The sequence below is a fragment of the Ranitomeya variabilis genome, chromosome 3, assembly GCF_051348905.1.
Source record: "Ranitomeya variabilis isolate aRanVar5 chromosome 3, aRanVar5.hap1, whole genome shotgun sequence".
In the NCBI taxonomy this organism is placed as follows: Eukaryota; Metazoa; Chordata; class Amphibia; order Anura; family Dendrobatidae; genus Ranitomeya; species Ranitomeya variabilis.
The window spans coordinates 98,742,549-98,768,328 of NC_135234.1; the positions used below are offsets into that span (position 1 = coordinate 98,742,549).

The window sequence follows — 25,780 nt, forward strand, 5'->3', positions numbered from 1 at the left end:
TATTAAGTATTTGACTTTTTTTTTAATTTATTTGTATGTTACTTTAACACTACTGACAAAACAAATGAAAGTCACTTCATCCTTACCTGCTGTTATCTACAATGTACTGTACAATTTTATCCAGCACTTTTTCGATCAGTGCAGTACGGACCCATATGTGCTTCAGGGCCTGTGGGGTGAGGGTGACCGTCCTGCTCGCGGTTGAGCTTTGCCTTTTTAAGGAATCCTGGCCATTGGAGAAATTCTTCCTAGAAAGAAGAAGTGCAGAAATAACATGTCAATGTCTCATATTGTGGATATCTTTATGGTTCACATCAACTTTACTATACAGTACATTAATATATAAAACTCAATTTTTATTTTTTGTTATAAAATGTGTTGCCTGCTCCTTGGTTATTGATGACCTGTAGACCCAACACCCTGCACCCCAACCAAACCGCTGCTTTCAGCTCTGTCAGTGGACGGATGTAAGCAGTAAATGGAGCTGAAAGGGAGCAGTTTTATGCACTGAGCAGTGGTCATTGCTGAGAATGCAGCTCCTCCATTCCAGATGAACAAAAGTTATGCAGACGATGTACAAAAATTGCTTATTAGTCAATGCCCTTAATAGGGCTCACAAGCAGCAAATTTCCCTATCAAAGACACACATTCACTAACGCTATTTTTTTAAGAAGTTAATTGCATATCAGAATGTTTTTGGAGTGTGGGAGGAAAGCAAAGTACTTAGAGAAAATCCATGCCAACAATGGGAAAAAATCATAAAACTCTCTGGAAACTTTAAATTTCTGCAGAGCTTCAGGATAGCCGTGCTAAGGACTGAGCCACCAACAGAATGGCACATAATGGCCCCTATACCCATTACACTAATGTCAGCCGAACCCCCTGATATCGATGGATTAGGCTGACAGTCTTGTAAGGGGTCTCTGATCATAAAGAACACAGGAACAGTGAACAAGTGTATGGGAGAATCGGCTTGATGGCATGGTTCGGCCAACAGCCACCCAATGTGTATGGCCAGCCTTACATTTCCCTTCTGCATCGGATCTTCTTCTTCCCTCTGGTTTATTACTGAGGCATCTTGGAACCATGAACGGGCTCATTCTTTTTTTTAGCATCCTCTGCTGTCATATGGTCATTGTACAAGGACTAGTTATTTGTGCCTAGGTCCCATTACCATGGCAGAACCATGGCCCACAGTCAGGCTGAGATCTCCTGATTCTCTCCTGAGCCAATAACTACCTAACAACTTAAACGTCTTTGCTCTTTTTTAACCAAAGCAAATTAGGACCCAGCTTACAGTATATTACTGGCTAGAACGCCTGGATCTCACATTTGTCATCCTGTAACGTGGCTTTAATGAAGAAATCCAAGAACTGGAGATCCATCCTATTTACGACTTAAGCGAAATCCATTATCATTATATTGTGATTAAATTCCAGGAGTTCTCACTGTGCCATCTGATATCTTCCATTATTATCTAACACCACGCTATTACGGCACTTTCCACTAATGGCAGGCTGTATTACAGAGCTACAGCCACAGTCTAATGAGAGTATGTGCTTTCTATAGTACTGTTTTATGGATAATAGTAGGACAATTGTCATAACTTAACATAAGATTCCATTTAGGAAAGAAAAATATTTTTCATTAGACTTTTTAGAGTCTGGTTTTCATCTTTCCCACCTGTAGTTCAGAGCCCCTAATACTGCATGACGACTCCCATGTGATTATAATATTTGTTCTAAGCTAATGCAAGTTATGTCCAACTAATCTATTACCAATATAAACCACAAATGACCGATCAACTTTATAATGGAAATGACACATCATTTTGTGTCTACAGATTCTACGCATTTCCATGGTAAAGAAAAGATATACAAACCCTGCGCAAAATCATTCAGTAGTAATTCTTCCCTGCATCTATCTTACTTTTTCAATTATACACTCAATTGCAAAACTTATACAATGAGAGTATATTTGCAGGGACAGACTACACAGGGTTTGTTTGCAGTCTGAAACCATGGAGATGCATAAGTCTGCACAGGAGCTGGAATCACAAACCAATAACTCAATTTTAATTATGACATTTTCTAAACTGCTTCACTCATCATTTAGGATAAAATAAAAAATTGGGTACTTTGATTTTAAAGGGGTTGTACCGTAAATGCATGTTATCATCTACCGCCGAAATGACACTCATTGCTCCCAAGAACAGGGCCTGGGATTATGCCATCTAAATTACGCGATGAACCCTTATGAGCACCACCGCTTCATTCACTCTGTATGAGACTGACAGTTATAGCCGAGTCCTATAGACAATTCGGTGGTGCGAATGCAGGACCATCACTCTATTCAAAAACAGCACTCCAGAAACCGGTCATTGAGATCAATGGGGGCCTCCTAGCAATCAGAAAGTTAACACCTATGACACAATGTTAGGATCAGGTTTCTACCCCAAAAGCCCCTTTTACAAAAAAAAAACAACAACAAAAAAAAACAAACAGCGAGTCCATGGGCACATATTGGTTCAGCGTATAGAATCAGGGTGCAGGTACAAAGGTCTGGAAAGGTTGGTGCATGTTCAGATATCAAATAATAGGTGCTGGTACATATAAATTGTATGTGTAGCACCAGGCTCTAACTGGCCCACAGGTGAATAGGTGTATTCCCCAATGGGCCCCTGTGCAAGAGTGGGCCCCATACTCATCTACAGTGGGCAAAATAAGTATTTGATACACTGCCGATTCTGCAAGTTTTTCCACTTACAAAGAATGGAGGGATCTGTAATTTTTATCATAGGTACACTTCAACTGTGACAGAATCTTAAAAAAATCCAGAAAATCACATTGTAGGATTTTTACATAATTAATTTGCAGTTTATTGCATGAAATAAGTATTTGATTCCCCTACCAACCAGCAAGAATTCTGTCTCTCACAGACCTGTTAGTTTTTCTTTAAGAAGCCTTCCTATTCTCCACTCATTACCTGTATTGATTGCACCTGTTTGAACTTGTTACCTGAAAAAAATGACATCTGTCCACACACTCAGTCATATTCCAAACTCTCCACCATGGCCAAGACCAAAGAGTGGTCCAAGGATAACAGGGACAGAATTGTAGACCTGCACAAGGCTGGAATGGGCTACAGGATAATAGGCAAGCAGCTTGGTGAGAAGGCAAAACTGTTAGCACAATTAGACAATTAGAAAATGGAAGAAACACAAGATGACTGTCAATTTTCCTTGGTCTGGGGCTCCATGCAAGATCTCGCCTCGTGGGGTAAGGATGATTCTGAGAAAGGTCAGGAATCAGCCCAGAACTACATGAGAGGATCTGGTCAATGACCTGAAGAGAGCTGGGAGCACAGTCTAAAACAATACTGTTAGAAACACACTATGTCATGATGGATTAATATCCTGCAGAGCACACAAGGTCCCTCTGCTCATGCCAGCCCATGTCCAAGCCCATTTGAAGTTTGCTATTGACCATCTGGATGATCGAGAGGAGGTATGGAAGAAGGTCAAGAGGTCAGATAAGACCAAAATAGAACTTTTTGGTATCAACTCCACTTGCCTTGTTTGGATGAAGAAGGATGAGTACAACCCTAAGAACAGCTTCCCAACTGTGAAGTATGGTAAGGGAAACATCATACTTTGCGGGTGCTTTTCTGCAAAGGGGACAGGACGACTGCACCATATTGAAGGGAGGAAGAATGGGGTCAAGTATTGCTAGATTTTGGCCAACAACCTCAAAATAAAGCTTTTTAGTATCAACTCCACTCTCCGTGTTTGGAGGAAGAAGAAGGATGAGTACAACCCCAAGAATAATGTCCCGACTGTGAATCATGGTGGGAGCAACATCATACTTTGGGGGTGCTTTTCTGCAAAGGGGACAGGATGACTGCACCGGATTGAAGGGAGCAGGGATGTATCACAAGATTTTGGCCAACAGCCTCCTTCCCTCAGTAACAGCATTGAAGATGGGTTGTAGCTGGGTCTTCCAGCATGACAATGACCTGAAACACACAGCCAGGGAATCTTACGAGTGGCTTCATAAGGAGCATTTCAGGGTCCTGGAGTGGCCTATCCAGTCTCCACACCTGAACTCAATAGAAAATCTTTGGAGGGAGCTGAAACTCAATGTTGCTCAGCAACAGCCCCCAAACCTGAAAGATCTGGAGAAGATCTGTATGGAGGAGTGGGCCAAAATCCCTGCTGTATTGTGTACAAGCTTGGTCAAGAACTACAAGAAATGTCTGACCTCTGTAATTGCAGGCAAAGGTTTCTGTACCAAATATTAAGTTCTGTTTTTCTATTGTATCAAATAAGTATTTCACGCAATAAAATGCAAATTAGGCTTCTTTCACACTAGCGTCGGGCTCGGCCCCTGACGCTAGCGTTGTCTCCGCCGCACAACGGGGGCAGCGGATGCATTTTTCCAGCGCATCCGCTGCCCCATTGTGAGGTGCGGGGAAGCGCGGGGAGGTGGGGGCGGAGTTCCGGCCGCGCATGCGCGGTCGGAAAAAGCGGACCGTCGTGAGCAAAAAACGTTACATGTAGCGTTTTTTGCTCCCGACGGTCCGCCACTGCACGACGCATCCGTCGCACGACGGGTGCGACGTGTGGCAATCCGTCACAATGCGTCGCTTAATGTTAATCAATGGCGAAAAAACGCATCCTGCAAACACTTTTGCAGGATGCGTTTTTTCGGCAAAACGACGCATTGTGACGGAATGCAGTTAACGCTAGTGTGAAAGTAGCCTTAGTTACGATATGTAAAAATCATACAATGTGATTTTCTGGATTTTTATTTGTGATAAAAATTACAGATCTCTCAATTCTTTGTAGTTGGGAAAACTTACAAAATTGTCAGTGTATCAAATACGTATTTTCCCCACTGTACCTGAACAGCAGTTGGCAAAATACACTTGATTCACTATGTAAAGACAATGGCGGTACCTCATGATTCATTGTACGTAATATTTGCACGCAGCTGGTCAGTGGGCCTCAGATTCAGTGTCAGTGGTGGGCCCTTGGCACTTCAGTCTGACACTGTCTAGCAGACAGATGAGGGCTCGCTCACACTGGCGAGTAGCCAGTGTGTAACTTGGACAGCACTCGCTCCAATGTCATACTATGGAGCCGTGCTGACTGCTCCATAGTATGCTGCATGCTGCGATGGGTGCGTGCAAAAGATTGGACTGCATTCGGATGTCATCCGAGTGCAGTCCAATATACGCTGACTCACACAATGGACAAGATGTAGAAATTAAGTTTTCCATCTTCTCCGCACCTATGATCCCATTCTCGAATTCAGAGAATGGGATCACAGTAAAATGACACTCAGATCACACTCGCAGCAGTTTGAGCTGAGAGCCAAGGGACATTTAAAGATTGCATCTGATTGTCTCTTATGAGAGAATCATCAGATACTATAAACTAGTGTGAGCAAACCCTTAGGCCGGTTTCACACGTCAGTGGCTCCGGTACGTGAGGTGACAGTTTCCTCACGTACCGGAGACACTGACATACGTAGACCCATAAAAATCAATGCATCTGTTCAGATGTCATTGATTTTTTGCGGACCGTGTCTCCGTGTGCCAAACACGGAGACATGTCAGTGTTCGTGGGAGCGCACGTTTTACACGGACCCAATAGAGTCAATGGGTCCGCGTAAAACACGGACCTCACACGGACATTCTCCGTCTGGGGTCCGTGTGCGTGCCGGAGACAGCGCTACAGTAAGCGCTGTCCCCCCCACATGGTGCTGAAGCCGGTATTCATATCTTCCCTGTAGCAGCGTTTGCTATAGAGAAAATATGAAGAATAGTGTTAAAAATAAAGATTTAGGTGTCCGCCGCCCCCCCACCCCCTGTGCGCCCCCCCGCTGGTCAGAAAATACTTATCCGGGTCCCCCGTCGGCTGTCGCTCCTTCCTGGTCTGGCCGCGCCTCCTACTGTATGCGGTCACGTGGGGCCGATCAATTACAATCATGAATAGTCGGCTCCGCCCCTATGGGAGGTGGAGCCACATATTCATGACTGTAAATGATCGGGCCCACGTGACCGCATGCAGGAGAAGCCGCGGCAAGACCAAGAAGGAGCGACAGCCGACGGGGGACCCGGATAAGTATTTTCTGACCAGCGGGGGGGCGCACAGGGGGTGGGGGGGCGGCGGACACCTAAATCTTTATTTTTAACACTATTCTTCATATTTTCTCTGCAGCAAACGTTACTGCAGAGAGGATATGAATCGCAGCTTCAGCACCATGCAGAGTGGGTACCACACGCTCCGTGTGGTACCCACTCGCCATACGGGCGGCACACGTGTGCCGCAGGTATGGCCTCCGTGAGTTCCCAGGCACACGGACACGGATAACTCCGGTACCGATTTATTCCGGTACCGGAATTATCTGGACGTGTGGGACAGCCCTTATGTGGTGCAGAATTTTCTGCACTAAATCTGCATCTCCTGGCAGAAAACGCAGGTGCAGATTTGATGCAGTTTCTGTGCAGTTTTTGTGCAGATTTTACCAGTGCAGATTTTTATCATGGAGGGGTGCAGAAACGCTGCAGAACTGCACAAAAGAAGCGACATGCACTTCTTTGAAATCTGCAGCGTTTCTGCGCAGATTTTTCTGCACCATGTGCACAGCTTTTTTTTTCACATTGATTTACATTGTACTGTAAATCACAGTGCAGTTCTGCAGCGTTTCTGCAGCAGAAAAATCTGCTGAAGTTCTGCACCAATTCTGCACTAAATCTGCATCGTGTGCACATACGGGTATGTTCACGCTACATCTATTTCCAATGGTCAAAAACATGAAGAAGTAGTCACCTCTGGAATCACTTCTTGTCTCTGAAGATTTGTAAACCTGAAGTGTTTTGCTAGCGCATTTTCTGTGAGGTTTCAGGGCATTTTTTGTATATTCAATTAAGCAATTAAGAAAACGCTAGTATTTTTTTCGTAGTGAAAACACCAGCAAAATGAACAAAAAAGGCCTGCAAGTCTGTCGGTCATTTTTTATCTCTCCAATTGACTTGTATCGTAAGTATTGAGTATTCCTAGTGAAAAACACCTCAATACTGTACATATTACTTCTATTAAATGCTTGGTGTCTTTTGAAAGCCCGAAGAAGCTCAACAGCTTGACCAAATGAACAATAAGTCATTTTTACATGGAAATGAATATGATAATTGTTTTAAGCATACTTTTTAGCGTTTTTTTTTTCCAGGATTTTCAAGAAAAAAAAAAACAGTGGAGAAAGACGCAGTGTGAAAAAACCCTTAAAGAAAAAAGTGTGATTCCCAAGGCCTGTTCTGCTTGAAAAATAGAAATATTTGACTACCGGAAAATGACAGTGTGAACACATCCTTAAAGTTTGATATAATCAGGCTAAGGCCGGGGTCACACTAGACCGTAATACGGACGAGTGCTATGCGATAAAAAATCGCATAGCACTCGGCCCAATGTTAATCTATGGTTCAGCTCCCATCATCCGATATTTTCTCCACCGTATTTCGGATCCGAGGGAACTCGCAGCAGGCTGCGATTGTCAGCGTATCTCGGCCGAGACTCGCCAATGCAAGTCTATGGGTGCGAGAAAAAATCGGATTACACACGGACCATGCGTGTGCATTGCGAGAAATACGCACCGGTGTTCTATAGAAAAGCCGGTAATTCAATTGCCGGCTTTGCATTTCTCCTTCACAAACCCGACAGGATATGAGACATGGTTTACATACAGTAAACCATCTCATATCCCCCTTTTTTTTTGCATATTCCACACTACTAATGTTAGTAGTGTGTATGTGCAAAATTTGGCCGCTGTAGCTGCTAAAATAAAGGGTTAAATGGCGGAAAAAATTGGCGTGGGCTCCCGCGCAATTTTCTCCGCCAGAATGGTAAAGCCAGTGACTGAGGGCAGATATTAATAGCCAGGAGAGGGTCCATGGTTATTGGCCCCCCCGTGGCTACAAACATCTGCCCCCAGCCACCCCAGAAAAGGCACATCTGGAAGATGCGTTAGTTATAAGTAGCCACCATCGCTCATCACTATAAGCCCCCTGAGGAAGGAAGGAGACTGTGGGTGTCCCTGCTGCATACCACTAGGTATAGTATTCCTAGGATGACATTGATTCTTGGACTGCTGTTAATACTACCTGGGGATCTATAGCCTATATTACTACATATCTGTGGATATCATGCTGTCTCTTACCGCCTATTTCTATGCGGCACTGCTCGTCACCTTTTAGCCATGTTTGTTGTCAATTTATCTTCTTTGTACTAATATATGGTCTTTTTCAATAATTTTGCTTTATTGTCTTGGACTTTGTTCAACTGTTAGTGTTTGTTTGTGTGGTTTTTCATATTAATTTCAGTGGGTCCTCTACTAGTCCTTAATTTTGGCAATGGGATGCACCTCCACAGAGATATATATGTACATATCTTAATGTTATATATATTATGTTGTGTCCCAGTGGCCATATGTGTATTTCTGCTTGTTATTACATATCTCCCATGCAGGACTTTATCGCCTTCTCTCCTACAACACATGGATACTGTATATACTTGGAACACTGATTTGGATTCCACTGAATTTTCACCCATTTAAGACACAAACTTGTTTTTCTCTTACATCTGTATAAATCTTAAATATTCCCCAATTAGATAGTCCCAACAGTTCCTAATACAGGAGCGGCCTCATCCTTTCATCATTTAAATTTATAATTGGGAGAAGTTTTACCAAATTTCAAGAAACATCATAAAGTCTTAAAGGAAATGCAAATATGAATTGACAATCATTTATGGTTGCTGCGGAGTGACCACTATACCCAACTTTCTCGAAGATTGATATCTAAACTAATAAGACATTTCTTCCAAACTACCCGTTCATTTATTTCAATCTCCTCTCATACCAGACAGGAAGTATATTAGCAATGTCTAGCCACAATTAGAAAGTGAGCATTAATCTAAAAATAAATTCCCCGGGGTTCAACATTTCTAGCATAGATATGTCATATGCCAGGGGCTAATGGAATAGAACAATTATAATGTTGGAGTGTCCAGTTAAGTTTTAATAGCTAAACTGAAACTTTGGCTATTCAGTAGAAAGTAAAGTCAAGGGTAGACTCAGGTACCGGGTACATTGAACACAGAGCAGTGCCACTTTTGTTAAAGCCGATGCAATACCACTGGGTTATTTTTAATGGGGCATTTGATCTTTGATACTTTGAAAATGATATAACATTATATAAAACTCTCAGTTTTGTATACTATTAATTATGCATCAAGAAAGGCATAATGTTATCGAGGGTCTTATTACGGCATATTAGGGTAAGATAATCTATGTTCCTAAAGTTATATTGCAGCCAGCTATCTGCAGATCGCTTCTGGTCATACCTACAAAGCCACTTGTGGACCCTAATCTTTGGAGACATTTGATTCAGTAGGAATCTCATTTATTCATTTTTTACACCTATGTGATATCTTGTTATTACTGACACTATGCCCCCAAACCCCCCCCCCTGATTCCTTAAAGTAAATTTTCCAAAATTCTGGTGTAAAGTGCTCTGAAAAGTCACAAAATTTGGTGCAACTCTGAGCTGCACAAAAATGTTAAGACTTTTGATGTTTTCACGCCAGTGTCTAGGGTATGACAGGGACGCGACAGGGGTGTGACTTCACAGTTCGCCATGACAAGCTTTGGCATTCCTTACGCCAGAAAATAAGATTTCTGACGTGGTGCATTGAGGTGCGTGCCACTTGCCAGATGCTCTTGATTCATGATTCGTGGCTCCACCACGTTCCCTCGTCAAGATCGGCAAGAAAGTAGGCGCTCTTGATGAACTGGGGCATATGAATGTGACAGAGTTATAGTCATTACATGTGCATTACCGAATGTTTTAGGATTATTTTTGAAAAATGTTTTTAATGCATATTTAAAGGGAACCTGTCATCTGATTCATGCTGCCCGTACAATTACAGCCAGTTATATTTGTCTCTGAATATAACTGTGGACCATAGCAGGAGAGGAGACTAGTCGTGCACCACCCGTCCTGGCTTTTCCCAGCAGCGATCTAGGTGACTGACAGTTCACTCGGTATGGGAGACATCTGTCAATCACTTTTGGCAGTGCTGTGAGAAGTCAGCTGGGGGCGAAGCCAGAGTAATTTATCCTGGTAAGGTCCCTCCAATCAAGACAAGACTCTACACAGCCCAGTTACACCGCTAGGCCACAGAATGATCAAAAATGTGTCATATGAGTGCAGCCAAATATAAAAATATTGGATATGATTACAGGGTTGTATTTAGACTGTTCTTGGGGGCCCTCACCAGATTGATTTGTTACTCAATTTTCCCATGAAAGAATGTATGAGCAGAAGGTAATCTATATAGTCAAGAAAAAATGGATTTAGGTTCACTTCACACACCCTTTTCTTCCCACTGGTGTTTGGTACTTCCAGAAAATGGAATGAAATATGTATCGCAATTCTTACGATTTTTTTTTAATAAGCATTTTTTGTGATTCAGTTTTCTGCATACATGTTTTACATTTTTGCCATTTTTACTTTGTAGTGAAATCTACAGCAAAAAAAGCCTGAAAAAAGCCACTTTCAGCTAGCTTCATTACAAAAAATTTAATTGGGGCAAAAACAGATAAAAGGTTTTTACAATGTTCCATTATTTGTTTAGACTAACATGTAACATCACGACACATTTTTTTTGCAAGAAAAATGGCAGCAAAATGGTCTGCACAAACAACACAAAAAATGTTTGTTTTTGGCAAAAATCTGTGTGAATCCAGGCTGAAACGGCTGTCTACTGTGTGTTGACAATTTGGGCAGCTTTCAGTCACTTTATAATGGACACGTCCATAAACAATCACCTTGTGTTATAAGCAGAAAGTATAACATTCACCAGCTCTCGCAGTTTGACTGAAGATTAGTGATAAGCGAGTGTGCTCGGCACTGCTTGTTGCTCTATCGAGCATTAGGGTGCTTGGGAATGCACGTTACTCAGCCGAGTATTGTGGGCGCTCGAGTGCAATGCTCGAGTCCCAGTCCCGCATGTTTTGCGGCTGTAAGACATCCAATCAACATGTGGGGATTGCCTGACATACACAGTAATGCACTCATCATGTTGGGTACTCGCATTACTGCGATTAGCCGGCTGCATCGCGTCATCGGGACTATCTAAGACTCGGGGACCCAATGCTTGGCCCACTGACCTCTGAAATCAGTGGATAAAATGAATATTCACTGCTTCCACCACCCATCTCTGGGCACTGAGAAATTGGCTGGGGAAGCAGTGAATATTCATTAGGCATTTACATCTGCTTAACTGGCAGCCGAGTTATTTAAAAACAAATAAACACACACAAAGTCCTTTATTTAAAAAAAACACCCGACAATTCCCATAATTAACTTATTTATTAGAAGTAAATGTCCCGTGCAGGTCTGACGTAGTCCACCACAATCATCGTTCCGACATCCGCAGCATATACAGCCTCATTCACAGAACGAAGCTTGATATGCTGTAGCAGCCGCTGCAGGTTCTCACGCTGAGGGTAGAGTTAGAACCGGCCGCTGTGAATAGCAGTGATGTCAGGAAGGTTACCACCGGTCACAATGTCTGACAGCATGGGAAACAACGTCTGTGACTGGCAGTAACCTTACTGACGTCACAGCTGGTCACAGACAGTTCCGGAAATCGTGCACAGCTGCGAGATCCAGCAGTGTGTGCTGGTGTGACAGCATATGAAGTCCAGTTCTCTGAACGGGGCTACATATGCTGGAATTTTGGATGGCACTCCTTGTGGGACATCAATGTGGATTACAACAAATCCACTGGACTACAGCAAACCTGTGTGTGAGTTTTTGGGGGAAATAAATTGGTGAAAGAGGGTGTCTGGGTTGTTGTTTTTTAATAAAAGACTTTTCTGTGTGTATGTTTATTGATTTTTACTTACAGGGTTAGTAATTGAGGTATATGATTGACACCTCTCCGTTACTAACCCCAGGGCTTGATGTCAGTGTCAGCTGCTGACATCAACCCTTAATCCCATTACCCTGATTGCCACTGCACCTGGGCAATCAGCAAGAGATGAGACAGGGCACTAGAATTGGCGTATCTAATGTGATGTGCCAATTCTGGGGAGGCTGAAGGCTTGTATTTTTAGGCTGAGAAGCAGGGCCGGACTGGCCATCGGGCAGTTCTGGCAAATGCCAGAAGGGCCGGTGGCAGTAGTGGGCCGCTCGAGTGTGCCGCTGTCGGCACACTCCCCCCACTGTCGGCGCACTCCCGGCCCCGCATTCAACTATACCGGCGTCATAGACGCCAGTACAGTTGAATGCAATGATGGAGGAGAGAGCGTCTGCTGACGCTCCCTCTCCCATCATTCCCCGCTCTGCCTGCCGCTGACACTGCGGGTGCGCGATGACGTCATATCATCGCGCACCTGCTGTGTGACCGGGCGGGCAGACTGCGACTACTGAGACCGGAGCCAGAGCAGCGCGGGGCAGGAGGAAAGGTGAGTAGAGTGTTTTTTTTTGTTTTTTTTTATCAATGAGTGATGACTGGATTGTGGAGCTATTGGGGGGGGGGGCTGTGCTGCATTCCATTCTATGGGCCTGTGCTGCATTATATTCTATGGGCCTGTGCTGCATTATATTCTATGGGGCTGTGCTGCATTATATTCTATGGGGCTGTGCTGCATTATATTCTATGGGGCTGTGCTGCATTCCATTCTATGGGCCTGTGCTGCATTATATTCTATGGGGCTGTGCTGCATTCCATTCTATGGGCCTGTGCTGCATTATATTCTATGGGCCTGTGCTGCATTATATTCTATGGGGCTGGGCTGCATTCCATTCTATGGGGCTGGGCTGCATTCCATTCTATGGGCCTGTGCTGCATTCCATTCTATGGGCCTGTACTGCATTATATTCTATGGGCCTGTGCTGCATTATATTCTATGGGCCTGTGCTGCATTATATTCTATGGGGCTATGCTGCATTCCATTCTATGGGCCTGTGCTGCATTATATTCTATGGGGCTGTGCTGCATTCCATTCTATGGGCCTGTGCTGCATTATATTCTATGGGCCTGTGCTGCATTCTATTCTATGGGGCTGGGCTGCATTCTATTCTATGGGGCTGGGCTGCATTCCATTCTATGGGCCTGTGCTGCATTATAATCTATGGGGCTGTGCTGCATTCCATTCTATGGGGCTGTGCTGCATTACATTCTATGGGGCTGTGCTGCATTATATTGTATGGTGGCTGGCTGCATTACATTCTATGGTGGCTGGCTGCATTACATTCTATGGGGGCTGTGCTGCATTACATTCTATGGGGGCTGTGCTGCATTACATTCTATGGGGGCTGGCTGTATTACATTCTATGGGGGCTGGCTGTATTACATTCTATGGGGGCTGGCTGTATTACATTCTATGGGGGCTGGCTGCATTACATTCTATGGGGCTGTGCTGCATTACATTCTATGGGGCTGTGCTGTATTATAGTCTATGGGGGCTGGCTGTATTACATTCTATGGGGGCTGTGCTGTATTACATTCTATGGGGGCTGAGCTGTAATGCTGGATACAGCTGTAATTATATGTTATATAGTCGTGTTACACTCCCCTCACTTCTTGTAGCCTACAAGTGTACAAAGATATTATACAGTCACCATGTGACAAGTGGGCCTGTGTGACTTCAAATGCCAGGGCTGAATTTTAGTCCCAGTCCGGCCCTGCTGAGAAGGGACCAATAACCATGGCCTTTCCGACACTGATAATATCAGCCCCCCATCTGTCTGCTTTGCCTTAGCTGGTTATTAAAATATGGGGATCACACGTCAATTTTATTTTATTTATTTTTTTCCTAGAAAGCTGCCAGATATCTGCTTGCTATTTCTCTATCTCTCTGTACCTATCTATCTATCTATCTATCTATCTATCTATCTGCTCTGTGAGATCCAGGCGGTTGTGAACTGATGTAACCTCACTGACGTCACTGAAGTTACAGCAGTTCATTGCTGGCTGGTCTCGCAGAGCAGTGTGCCCAGCTGGGGCGCCTGGAAAGATGTTTCAGATGATATGGGACATAGTGGGATTGTTGGAGTTGTTCGGAACTGCATGGTATTTTTTTCATTTTATTAAATGGGAGAACGAGGGCATTTGTCGGGGAGTATTTTTGTGGATAAAGGATTTTTTTTTTTTTTCTTACTGGGTTAGTGATGGGGGTGTCTGATAGACACCTTTACCTTAATAACCCCAGGGGTTGATGCCAACTGTGCTTTTTGACAAATCACAGCTATCATCAACCAGAAATCACATTACCCCGATTGCCACCGCACCAAGGAAAGAGGGAACAGCTGAGACAGGGCACAAGAATTGGCAAATCTAATATGATGTGCCAATTCTGTGGTGGCCGCGGTCTAGTAATTTTAAGCTGGGAAGGGATCAATAATTATGGATCTTACCAGCCTGATAATAACAGCCCGCAGCTTTCTGCTTTTCCTTAGTTGGTTATTAAAAAGTCATTTTTTTATTATTTATTTATTGCTAAAAACAACAGGACAATATAGTGAGATATGGAGTTTTTTTTTCTCTTTTTTATTACGAGCACCTGAGCGTTTTAGTGCTTGCACATGACTACCTTAGGGGGAAAGTGAAAACTCCTCCTTAGCTTGAGATGAAGAGACAGCAAACGAAGGTGTCCAGCCATTTGAATTTAAAAAACTTTACCAATTCATTAGTACAGCTTAGAAGGCTCTAGGTACATTAAAAATATAGCATCAAGGCAAAAATTGACATATTCTGACCACAGAACTGTCGGACAGCTTTATGACTGAAACGCATTGGTTTTTGCCATGAAGCAATATTTTTATTTACGCCATAAATGTATCACCTTAAATAAACTGTTCACTATGTTCACTGGTTGTTCTGATTATAAGGATACCAAATATGTACATGTGCATCTCACAAAACTAGAATATCAAAAAGTTAATTAATTTCAGTTCTTCAATACAAAAAGTGAAACTCATATTATTTAGTCATTACGAACAGAGTGATTCTTTCCTGCACATCAATGCAACATGTGGTTAACCAATAAAGTTTCTGCCTTTCTTACCACAAGTCCTGAATTTGAATCTCAGCAATGACAAGCTGAGAATACAATGTAGGAGAATGTGGTCAAATTCTGCGCTGCTGAATCATGTAGTCCAAAGGTATTGTGAAAAAAGGGGTATTTATTATTTTTGAATAAAGACCATTTTTTCACAATACCTTTGGACTACAAGATTCAGCAGCGCAGAATTTGACCACATTCTCCTACATTGTATTCTCAACGGCCGGTCCCTCGTGGATCTGTGGATCTGCAGCAGTGACTCTTTGCAATGCTTGTCTTAAAGGGACTCTGTCACCCCCTCCAGCCGTTAGAAACTAAAAGAGCCACCTTGTGCAGCAGTAATGCTGCATTCTGACAAGGTGGCTCTTTTAGTTATTGGTGCAGTCAAAGCAGAAATAAAGTGTTTTATAATTTCACAAAAATACCTGTCTTTAGCCCTGGAGGCAGGTCTTAACCCCCCCTGCTGCACACGCCACACTGCCGTCACTCAAGGCTTCTTCGGCGCCGGGCGCCACCCCCTCCGCGCTATTTTCAAATCAAATCCGGCGCCTGCGCAGTTTTGTTCTGCCTGGGGCAGGCGCAGTGAGTGCTGCCCGTCTGACCTCAGATGCAGTCTCGCAGACTGCGCCTGCGCGACCGCCCTGCTTGTGAATCCCAGCCCCGCACTGTGCATAATGCATAACACACTGCGGGGCTGCGATTCACAAGCAGGGCGGCCGCGCAGGCGCAGTCTGCGAGACTGCATCTGAGGTCAGACGGGCAGCACTCACTGCGCCTGCCCCAGGCAGAACAAAACTGCACAGGCGCCGGATTTGATTTGAAAACAGAGAGGAGGGGGCGGCGCCCGGCGCTGAAGAAGCCTTGAGTGACGGCAGTGTGGCGTGTGCAGCAGGGGGGTTAAGACCTGCCTCCAGGGCTAAAATTATAAAACGCTTTATTTCTGCTTTGACTGCACCAATAAGGCCTCTTTCACACTTCAGTCTTTTGGCGTCAGTCTAAAACCGCCATTTTCCTCAAATAGCGGATCCGCCATTTTTTTGGGGCGGATCCACTATTTTCCCATAGACATGCATTAGCGACGGATTGTGGCGGATGGTCGTCCGTTCCATCCGCCATGCGACGGATCCGTCGAAATTTGGCGGACGTTGCCTAGACATTGACAGACATTATAACGTTTTTTGTCTGCGCCGAAATGGCGGTTCGCGACGGATCCGTCACGTCCGCCATTCCATAGAATGGCCGCCTATGGGCGACGGATCCGTCGCGACCGTCATTTCGGCGGATCCGTCGCCCCAATCCGCTTTTTCAATTGTGCATGCTCCAAAAAGTAGATACTTTTCCCAGACAACCCCCAAGTAACTGATCTGTCAAAAAAACGGATCCGTTAGAACCGTTTTCTCAACAATTGTGACGGATCCGTCGATCCGTCACTATGTCGGAGCAGACTGATGCCAAACAACTGAAGTGTGAAAGAAGCCTAACGTAGGGTATGTGTCCACGGTCAGTAATCGCTGCGTGTTTGACGCTGCAGCGTCAAACACGCAGCGTCCAGATGTTCCAGCATAGTGGAGGGGATTTTTTGAAATCCCGTGTCCACTATGCGTGGAAACACGCACGTGGCGGGCCTGCGACTCCGGACATGCTGCGCGTCTTTTCAGATCACAGCATGTCCGTACACCTTGCGGGGACGCAGCGTCCCCACAAGGCATAACACAGGGCGCTATGGGAGGGGGGCGATGATCCCGGATGTGTACAGTTAACACATCCGGCATCATCGCGTCCAAAAAGGGGGCGGGGCTAAGCGCCGAGCGGCTTCGCCGCTCCGGCGATACCGCCGGCCATCCTGACCGTGGACACGCAGCCTTAGGGTATGTGTCCACGTTCAGGATTGCATCAGGATTTAGTCAGGATTTTTCATCAGTATTTGTAAGCCAAAACCAGGAGTGGGTGATAAATGCAAAAGTGGAGCATATGTTTCTATTATATTTTTCCTCTAATTGTTCCACTCCTGGTTTTGGCTTACAAATACTGATAGAAAATCTTGACCAAATCCTGATGCAATCCTGAACGTGGACACATACCCTAAAAGAGCCACCTTGTCAGAATGCAGCATTACTGCTGCACAAGGTGGCTCTTTGTTTCTAACGGCTGGAGGGGGTGACAGAGTCCCTTTAAGCTAAGTCTGGTAAGTGCTTTTACCTTGCATTGACGGCTTAGGGTATGTGTCCATGGTCAGGATGGCCGGCGGTATCGCCGCTCGGCGCTAAGCCCCGCCCCCTTTCTGGGACACGATGATGCCGGATGTGTTAACTGTACACATCCGGGATCATCGCTCTCTCCCATAGCGCCCTGTGATATGCCTTGCGGGGACGCTGCGTCCCCGCAAGGTGTACGGACATGCTGCGATCTGAAAAGACGCGCAGCATGTCCGGAGTCGCAGGGAAGACGGATGCGGGTTTCCACGCATAGTGGACACGGGATTTCCAAAAATCCCCTCCACTATGCTGGAACATCTGGACGCTGCGTGTTTGACGCTGCAGCTCTGCGCAGCGTCAAACACGCAGCGTTTACTGACCGTGGAAACTCACCCTTAGGGTATGTGTCCACGTTCAGGCTTGCTTCAGGCTTTGGTCAGGATTTTATGCAGGTAAAATCCTGACCAAAACTGCACCTGAGGTCACTGGCAGGTCACCTGCGGTGTTCCTGCGTGTTTTGCTCATTGTAGCAACATGCTGCGTTTTGAAAAAACGCACCGCATGTGCGTTTTCGCGGCAAAAATGCATGCGTTTTTTAACGCATAGTGGAGTCGGGATTTCATTAAATCCCCTCCACTATGCTGTAACATCTGGACGCTGCGTTTTTGACGCTGCGGCTCAGCGCTGCGTCAAAAACGCAGCATTTCCTGAACGTGGACACATACCCTTAGGGTATGTGTCCACGTTCAGGATTGCATCAGGATTTGGTCAGGATTTTTCATCAGTATTTGTAAGCCAAAACCAGGAGTGGAACAATTAGAGGAAAAGTATAATAGAAACATATGCACCACTTTTGCATTTATCACCCACTCCTGGTTTTGGCTTACAAATACTGATGAAAAATCCTGACCAAATCCTGATGCAATCCTGAACGTGGACACATACCCTTAATCTCGGATAAAACCCTATTTTCCTCCAACAGTTTTCATAGCAAAGACAAGCTATAAGATGAAATATATATAGAGGCATCTAGATAAAAAAAAGACGAATGCCATGCGAGTGTCATGCGAGTACAATGCGATTTTCACACCTAGCATCCGATTTACATCCGAGTGCATTGCGATTGCTATCCGATTGCAGTGCAATTTTAACATGAGCTTTTACATACAGCAGTTCTATATGTCATTTACACATCGTTTTCAAAGGAAATATTCGTCAAAACACACACACGTATATATTAGATAGATGGATAGATAGAAGAAAAGCCATCAATTCCTGTGCGCGTACAGTAAAATCACACTGACAGGTTAGAAGAGAATAGATAGAATAGAACAATACACATATAATATATTTACCTATCTATATAATCGTCTATGGGTCACTTCCGTCTGTTTGTCTGTTTGTCAGTCACGGAAATCCCGCGTCCTAGGCTATTAATATCAGCCCGCAGCTGTCTGCATAGCCTTTGCTGGTTATTAATTATGGGGGAACCCCACATCATTTTTTGGGGGGTCCCCCATTTTAATAGCCAATAAAGGCTACGTATACAGCTGTGAGCTGATATTAATAACCTGGGAAGCTCCATGCGTATTACCCCCTTCCCAGGCTATAAACATCTGCCCTCAGTCTCTGGCTTTCCCTCTGCTGGTTCTGAAAATTGCACGGGAGCCCACACCATTTTTTTCCAATAAAAAATTGTTTATTATTTAAATACATGTCCAGTAATTTACACACACACACTGCACTAATTGTATTTGTCACTGACATCTATTTATCTACCTACTCTATATGTATTTACTGTATCTAATCCATCTCTTCTATCCTGAGGGCTCCTGCAGTGGTTTTACAGAAGCAGGCAGATGAATTACCGGCTTTTATACTATCTATCTTTCAGTTCAATATAAATACATATATATGTATGTGTGTGTTACTGACATGTGTATATATACATATATATATATATATATATATATATATATATATATATATAGATATATATATATAGATATATATATATATATATATAGATATATAGATATAGATATATAGATATAGATATATAGATATAGATATATATATAGTACAGACCAAAAGTTTGGACACAGGCAACAGGGCCAACAAGTGTCAAGCATCTCTGGGAACTCCTTCAAGATTGTTGGAAGACCATTCCCTATGACTACCTCTTGAAGCTCATCAAGAGAATGCCAAGAGTGTGCAAAGCAGTCATCAAAGCAAAAGGTGGCTACTTTGAAGAACCTAGAATATAAGACATAATTTCAGTTGTTTCACACTTTTTTGTTAAGTATATAATTCCACATGTGTTAATTCATAGTTTTGATGCCTTCAGTGTGAATGTACAATTTTCATAGTCATTAAAATACAGAAAAATCTTTAAGAAGGTGTGTCCAAACCCTGTGCATATATTTCTGGCTTTTAGTCCATATGAATGAAATAACTGAGCATTTTAAGAACGCACTGGAGGAAAATGCGATTTAAAGTAGCTCACACTTTTTCCGGATGGGAGTCATTTTAGTATTTTATGCATGTAGGATAGCTGCGGAGACACCATCACGTGTTTCTCGACACAAGCAGTGAATAGCCAGACCTTTCCCCGGGAGGGAACAACCACGGGAAGGGCAGCATCCAATAAAGGAAAACATCCAATACAGGAAAACCACCTATGCCAAGCATGGTATCCATCCACAGACAGCTGTTTCGGGGTGTTTGCCCCTCATCAGTGTGGAGTAGGAATCTGGCTATTAGGAGCAGTGCCTAGTAAAAGGCTGTGAAGGAACAGATGATTGGCCTCGGGGAGACCAAAACATCCAACACCGCGGAGACATCATCACGTGTTTCTCAACGCAGTGATCCAGAACACTGCCCCCATCCCTTATGGGAAATATGCAAATGCATGTAGGATAGCTGCGGAGACACCATCACGTGTTTCTCGACACAAGCAGTGAATAGCCAGACCTTTCCCCGGGAGGGAACAACCACGGGAAGGGCAGCATCCAATAAAGGAAATCATCCAATACAGGAAAACCACCTATGCCAAGCATGGTATCCATCCACAGACAGCTGTTTCGGGGTGTTTGCCCCTCATCAGTGTGGAGTAGGAATCTGGCTATTAGGAGCAGTGCCTAGTAAAAGGCTGTGAAGGAACAGATGATTGGCCTCGGGGAGACCAAAACATCCAACACCGCGGAGACACCATCACGTGTTTCTCAACGCAGTGATCAAGAACACTGCCCCCATCCCTTATGGGAAATATGCAAATGCATGTAGGATAGCTGCGGAGACACCATCACGTGTTTCTCGACACAAGCAGTGAATAGCCAGACCTTTCCCCGGGAGGGAACAACCACGGGAAGGGCAGCATCCAATAAAGGAAAACATCCAATACAGGAAAACCACCTATGCCAAGCATGGTATCCATCCACAGACAGCTGTTTCGGGGTGTTTGCCCCTCATCAGTGTGGAGTAGGAATCTGGCTCCTGCTCCTGCTCCTAATAGCCACTCCGCAGCTATCCTACATGCATTTGCATATTTCCCATAAGGGATGGGGGCAGTGTTCTGGATCACTGCGTTGAGAAACACGTGATGGTGTCTCCGCGGTGTTGGATGTTTTGGTCTCCCCGAGGCCAATCATCTGTTCCTTCACAGCCTTTTACTAGGCACTGCTCCTAATAGCCAGATTCCTACTCCACACTGATGAGAGGCAAACACCCCGAAACAGCTGTCTGTGGATGGATACCATGCTTGGCATAGGTGGTTTTCCTGTATTGGATGTTTTCCTTTATTGGATGCTGCCCTTCCCGTGGTTGTTCCCTCCCGGGGAAAGGTCTGGCAATTAACTGCTTGTGTCGAGAAACACGTGATGGTGTCTCCGCAGCTATCCTACATGCATTTGCATATTTCCCATAAGGGATGGGGGCAGTGTTCTGGATCACTGCGTTGAGAAACACGTGATGGTGTCTCCGCGGTGTTGGATGTTTTGGTCTCCCCGAGGCCAATCATTTTAGTATTTTATGACATCAGAGATTGCACATAAAATCTATATGAGCGACAGGATAAGCCACTGCTATAAGTGATACATTTACATGTGTGTAGTAAAACTGTCAGAAATGCAATAGTTTTACATTAAATATATATGTATCTTATATTGGAACCAGTAGCATAGCTACCGGGGGGGCAGAGGGTGCGGTGCTCTGATGGGGCCTACCCGGAGCTACGCTACTGTAACTGTATCGAGATCAGCGGGAGCAGCGCAGGAACCAGGAAGAAGAGAGGTGAGTATTTTTTTTTTTTAATGGGTGCTGCTGCCTTATTACAGGGTCTGCCTAGGGAGGGGGGCTGCCTTATTACAGGGTCTGACCATGGGGGTGCTGCCTTATTACAGGGTCTGGGAAAAAAAACTGCGAGACAAAGAAGCATTCTGGATTTATTTACTTGACACACGTACTCCTAGAGGTTTAAACCTTAAAAAAGAAATTATGTTGCATTATTAATTTATTTTTTATTTCAGATATGTCATATTTATATTATATTTATACAATTTTTTTTTTTTTTATATATATATATATATATATATATATATATATATTTTATATATATATATATATATTTTTTTCTTTCTTTTTCATTTTGTTCTGCTATTGTGATTGTATGTTACTTAATTATTTTTTTCTTTGTATCTCTTTGTATTATATATATAATTTTCTGTATTGCAGTAGGTGCGGTTCTCCAATTATATCTTGCATTCATTTCACCTGTGACGGATGCTTTTATATACGAAGCGCTCACTTGGATCACTTGCTGTGGACTAAGAACACTCAGTGTTCGAAACGCGTTCAGCTGTATCATGGTTGTCCTTCCATTTTTTGGATATTGCTGATTTTTGACATACAGTGTTTCCTCTCTTTTTAAAAATAATTTGGAATAAAGAATTTTTGATTTTATACATTTTCCTGAGCAGGATTCTTTTCTCACTTTCATCGTTCCCAGAGAGCTTTGGCAGAAGCCCTTTCCGTGCTCGGACTGATTAAAACTTATGGAGATCATTCAAGAAGGGTGAGCTGAAATTTTGCGTGTGTTTTTCTGGCGCTGCTTTATTACAGGGTCTGACCATGGGGGCTGCCTTATTACAGGGTCTGCCTATGGGGGTGCTGCCTTATTACAGGGTCTGACTATGGGGGCGCTGCCTTATTACAGGGTCTGACTATAGAGGCTGCCTCATTACAGGGTCTGACTATGGGGGTGCTGCCTTATTACAGGGTCTGCCTATAGGGGTGCTGCCTTATTACAGGGTCTGACTGTGGGGGCTGCCTTATTACAGGGTCTGACTGTGGGGGCTGCCTTATTACAGGGTCTTACTATAGGGGTGCTGCCTCATTACAGGGTCTGACTATGGGGGTGCTGCCTTATTACAGGGTCTGACGTATGCTATAGAGTCTGCCAATGGGGAGTGCATTATACTATATTGTGGACTATTTGGTGTCTTATGCTACTGTATATGGAGGCGATCTAGGGGGCCATCCTACAGTATGGAGATTACAGTGTGGGGGTCATTATACATTGTTGGAGCTATCAAACAGTTTGGGAGCTACTAAGGTGTCAGTATACTGTGTATAGGGGAGCTGTACAGGGGGAGACTCGGGACTTTATTAAATGTAAAGTGGGCACTTATTGTTATAGGGGAACTGTGGCTATCAAAGGGGCACACAGGGCATTATTACTTTCTAGGGGAAAAATATGGGCATTGTTTTCTAGGGCACTTGCACCCGGCATTACTATATTATAGAGGGGTGCTTTAGAATTTAGAGGGCACAGAGAACCACACAGCAGGGGCAGTAATAGGGACACATATGGCAGCAGCTCAGTATTGGGGTTTCAGGGGCAGTAATAGGGACACATGCGGCAGCAGCGGCTCAGTATTGGGGTTTCAGGGGCAGTAATAGGGACACATACTGCAGCAGCCGCTCAGTATTGAGGTATCAGGGGCAGTAATAGGGACACATACGGCAGCAGGGGCTCAGTATCGGGGTATCAGGTGCAGTAATAGGAACATACGGCAGCAGCGGCTCAGTATTGGGGTATCAGGTGCAGTAATTCGGACACATACGGCAGCAGCTGCTCAGTATTGGGGTATCAGGGGCAGTAATAGGGACACATACGGCAGCAGGGGCTCAGTATTGGGGTATCGGGTGCAGTAATATGGACACATACGGCAGCAGCGGCTCAGTATTGGGGTATCAGGTGCAGTAATATGGACACATACGGCAGCAGCGGCTCAGTATTGCGGTATCAGCAGGATGAGGAGTTTGTGCAGGTTGGGAATAGATGGTGATGGGGCTGGAATATGAGAAGTTAAATATGTCTCTGTTGTATTCTCTGCAGGTGAGTCATTGCTGGAAGAAGTTGTCATCTCGGTCTGGGCCAGATGGAATAGACGGGAAAAATGAATGATTCCATCAGAAAGGACGTCTGCGGTAAGATATTATCTGTAACTGTGCAGTGATCTGTTATATGTTCTGTAGGGCTGGTATTTACCACTGACCATATGGCGGTAATATCCATATTGGTCTCTATATAGAGATTATCTTCAATAACAGCGCGGTCATCTGCTAAGGTACTCCTCCACTATTAGGGTGCGTCACCGAGTTGTAATCAAGGTTACCTGGTTAGCGGCCCACTCAGAAGCTTGCCCCCCCCCCCCCCCCCCCCCCGACCAAAACCCTAGCTACGCCTCTGATTGGAACATTTGGTACACAGCAACCACAATACCAGCGTGACATAGACAGCCAGCAGGTACCCACTTTCAATATTGGCCAAAATATCAGCGTAGAACAGATGCAGAACACAGCAAAGTTGTACTATAATCCGGGATAGGGAAAATAAAGAAATCTGAGTCGTGATACAACAGATGGAGCACAGCAGAGTCTTCAATTGCTTTTTTTTTTCTTTTTTTTTTTTTCTTACATAGAAGTTGTATAAAAAAACATAAAGGGAAGGGAACCTGTAAAGGATCCCATTTATTTCAGCAGCCAGACAATAAAAGTGAAATCCTTTATTGGCATCATACTTAACCCATTCCAACAGGATAGAAGCTGTGCGCTAGGCTGAAATGCCGTGCATAGATGTATGATGTATGATGCTACAGGCGGCATTTATATCCACTGATCATGCAGTTGATAATGATTCTTGCGGCAGTATTGTTGACAGTAAAGACTATAAATTATGACTTTTATCACTATTGATAACTCAGGAGTGTTGTTATGATCATTTGCGAGGCTTTTGACAGCACGGGTGGCGCTGATCTTCACCTCCCTATTGTAGTCTTGTCATTTGCAGCTTCTGGGTATCACAAGAAGTGTTGAGATAAGGTCCCACTCTGTTTTCTTTAGTTTTTTTTACGCTGTGTATTTTTTAAAAGATGTTAGTAACCTGTTTTACTTAATGTGTGCAAAAATGGTGCAGAAAATCTGCAACATCAAAAGCTCATCATGGGAACCAGTGTCGGACTGAGGAGCCAAGGGCCCACCAGTAACCAACTACTAGTGATTCAAGTACATAGTGCCAAGTACTGCTCATAAAAAAAGGGTGGTGTCCATTCTTGCACAGGGGCCCACCGGAGGATTCTCCTGTTCTCCTGTGAATCAGTCCAAGCCTGGTGGGAATGTAGCCTAAACCTACTGTGAAGAAACCAGATTGTATCTTAATTTCCCAGACAACCATGTTTTGCAAAAACAAAAGAACTGGCTTTTTATCTGTATATTGGCTTGTGAATTTAAGTGTTTATGTCTGGTGGGTCAAGAAGACAGACTTGCCCACTGATATACTATCTAACATACTGTGTTAAGGTACCTTCACACTAAACAACTTTCCAACGAGAACGACAACGATCCGTGACGTTGCAGCGTCCTGGATAGCGATCTCGTTGTGTTTGACACGCAGCAGCGATCTGGATCCCGCTGTTATATCGCTGGTCGGAGCTAGAAGTCCAGAACTTTATTTGGTCATCAGAACGGCGTGTATCGTCATGTTTGACAGCAAAAGCAACGATGCCTGCAATGTTTTTACATGGAGCGTGAACGATAAGTGAGTCGCTGTTACTTCACTGGATCACTCCTGCATCGTTCTGGAGTTGCTGTGTTTGACGTCTCTACAGCGACCTAACAGAGACGCTGCAGCGATCTAGTTTAGATCGGATCGTTGTCTATATCGCTGGAGCGTCGCTTAGTGTAACGGTACCTTAAGTCTGTAATAGTGACTGTACATTGAGTGGGTTAAGCTTTGTTTATTGATGTGTGCTTATATGCTAATAGTGCTACTTAATCCATCACCATTGTTTACCTTATCGTGATGTTGGACTGAAAGACCCTGGGTAATTCTAAAAATAGCTTACATGCCTTGGGTATAAAATGACTCAAAGTTCACATCCTGAGAGTCTGAAG

The 25,780-nt window shown here is 44.2% G+C and overlaps 1 protein-coding gene across 3 annotated transcripts in view; it reads right to left on the reverse strand.

Annotated features, from left to right (window-relative positions):
- The window catches only part of SGSM2 (small G protein signaling modulator 2), a 464,397-nt gene that overhangs the window by 125,951 nt on the left and 312,666 nt on the right, over nt 1-25,780 (reverse strand). For all 3 annotated transcript variants that reach the window (XM_077294414.1, XM_077294412.1, XM_077294413.1), the window contains one exon: nt 87-248. In XM_077294414.1, coding sequence (XP_077150529.1) covers nt 87-248 — 162 coding nt within the window. The remainder of the gene's footprint in view (nt 1-86; nt 249-25,780) is intronic.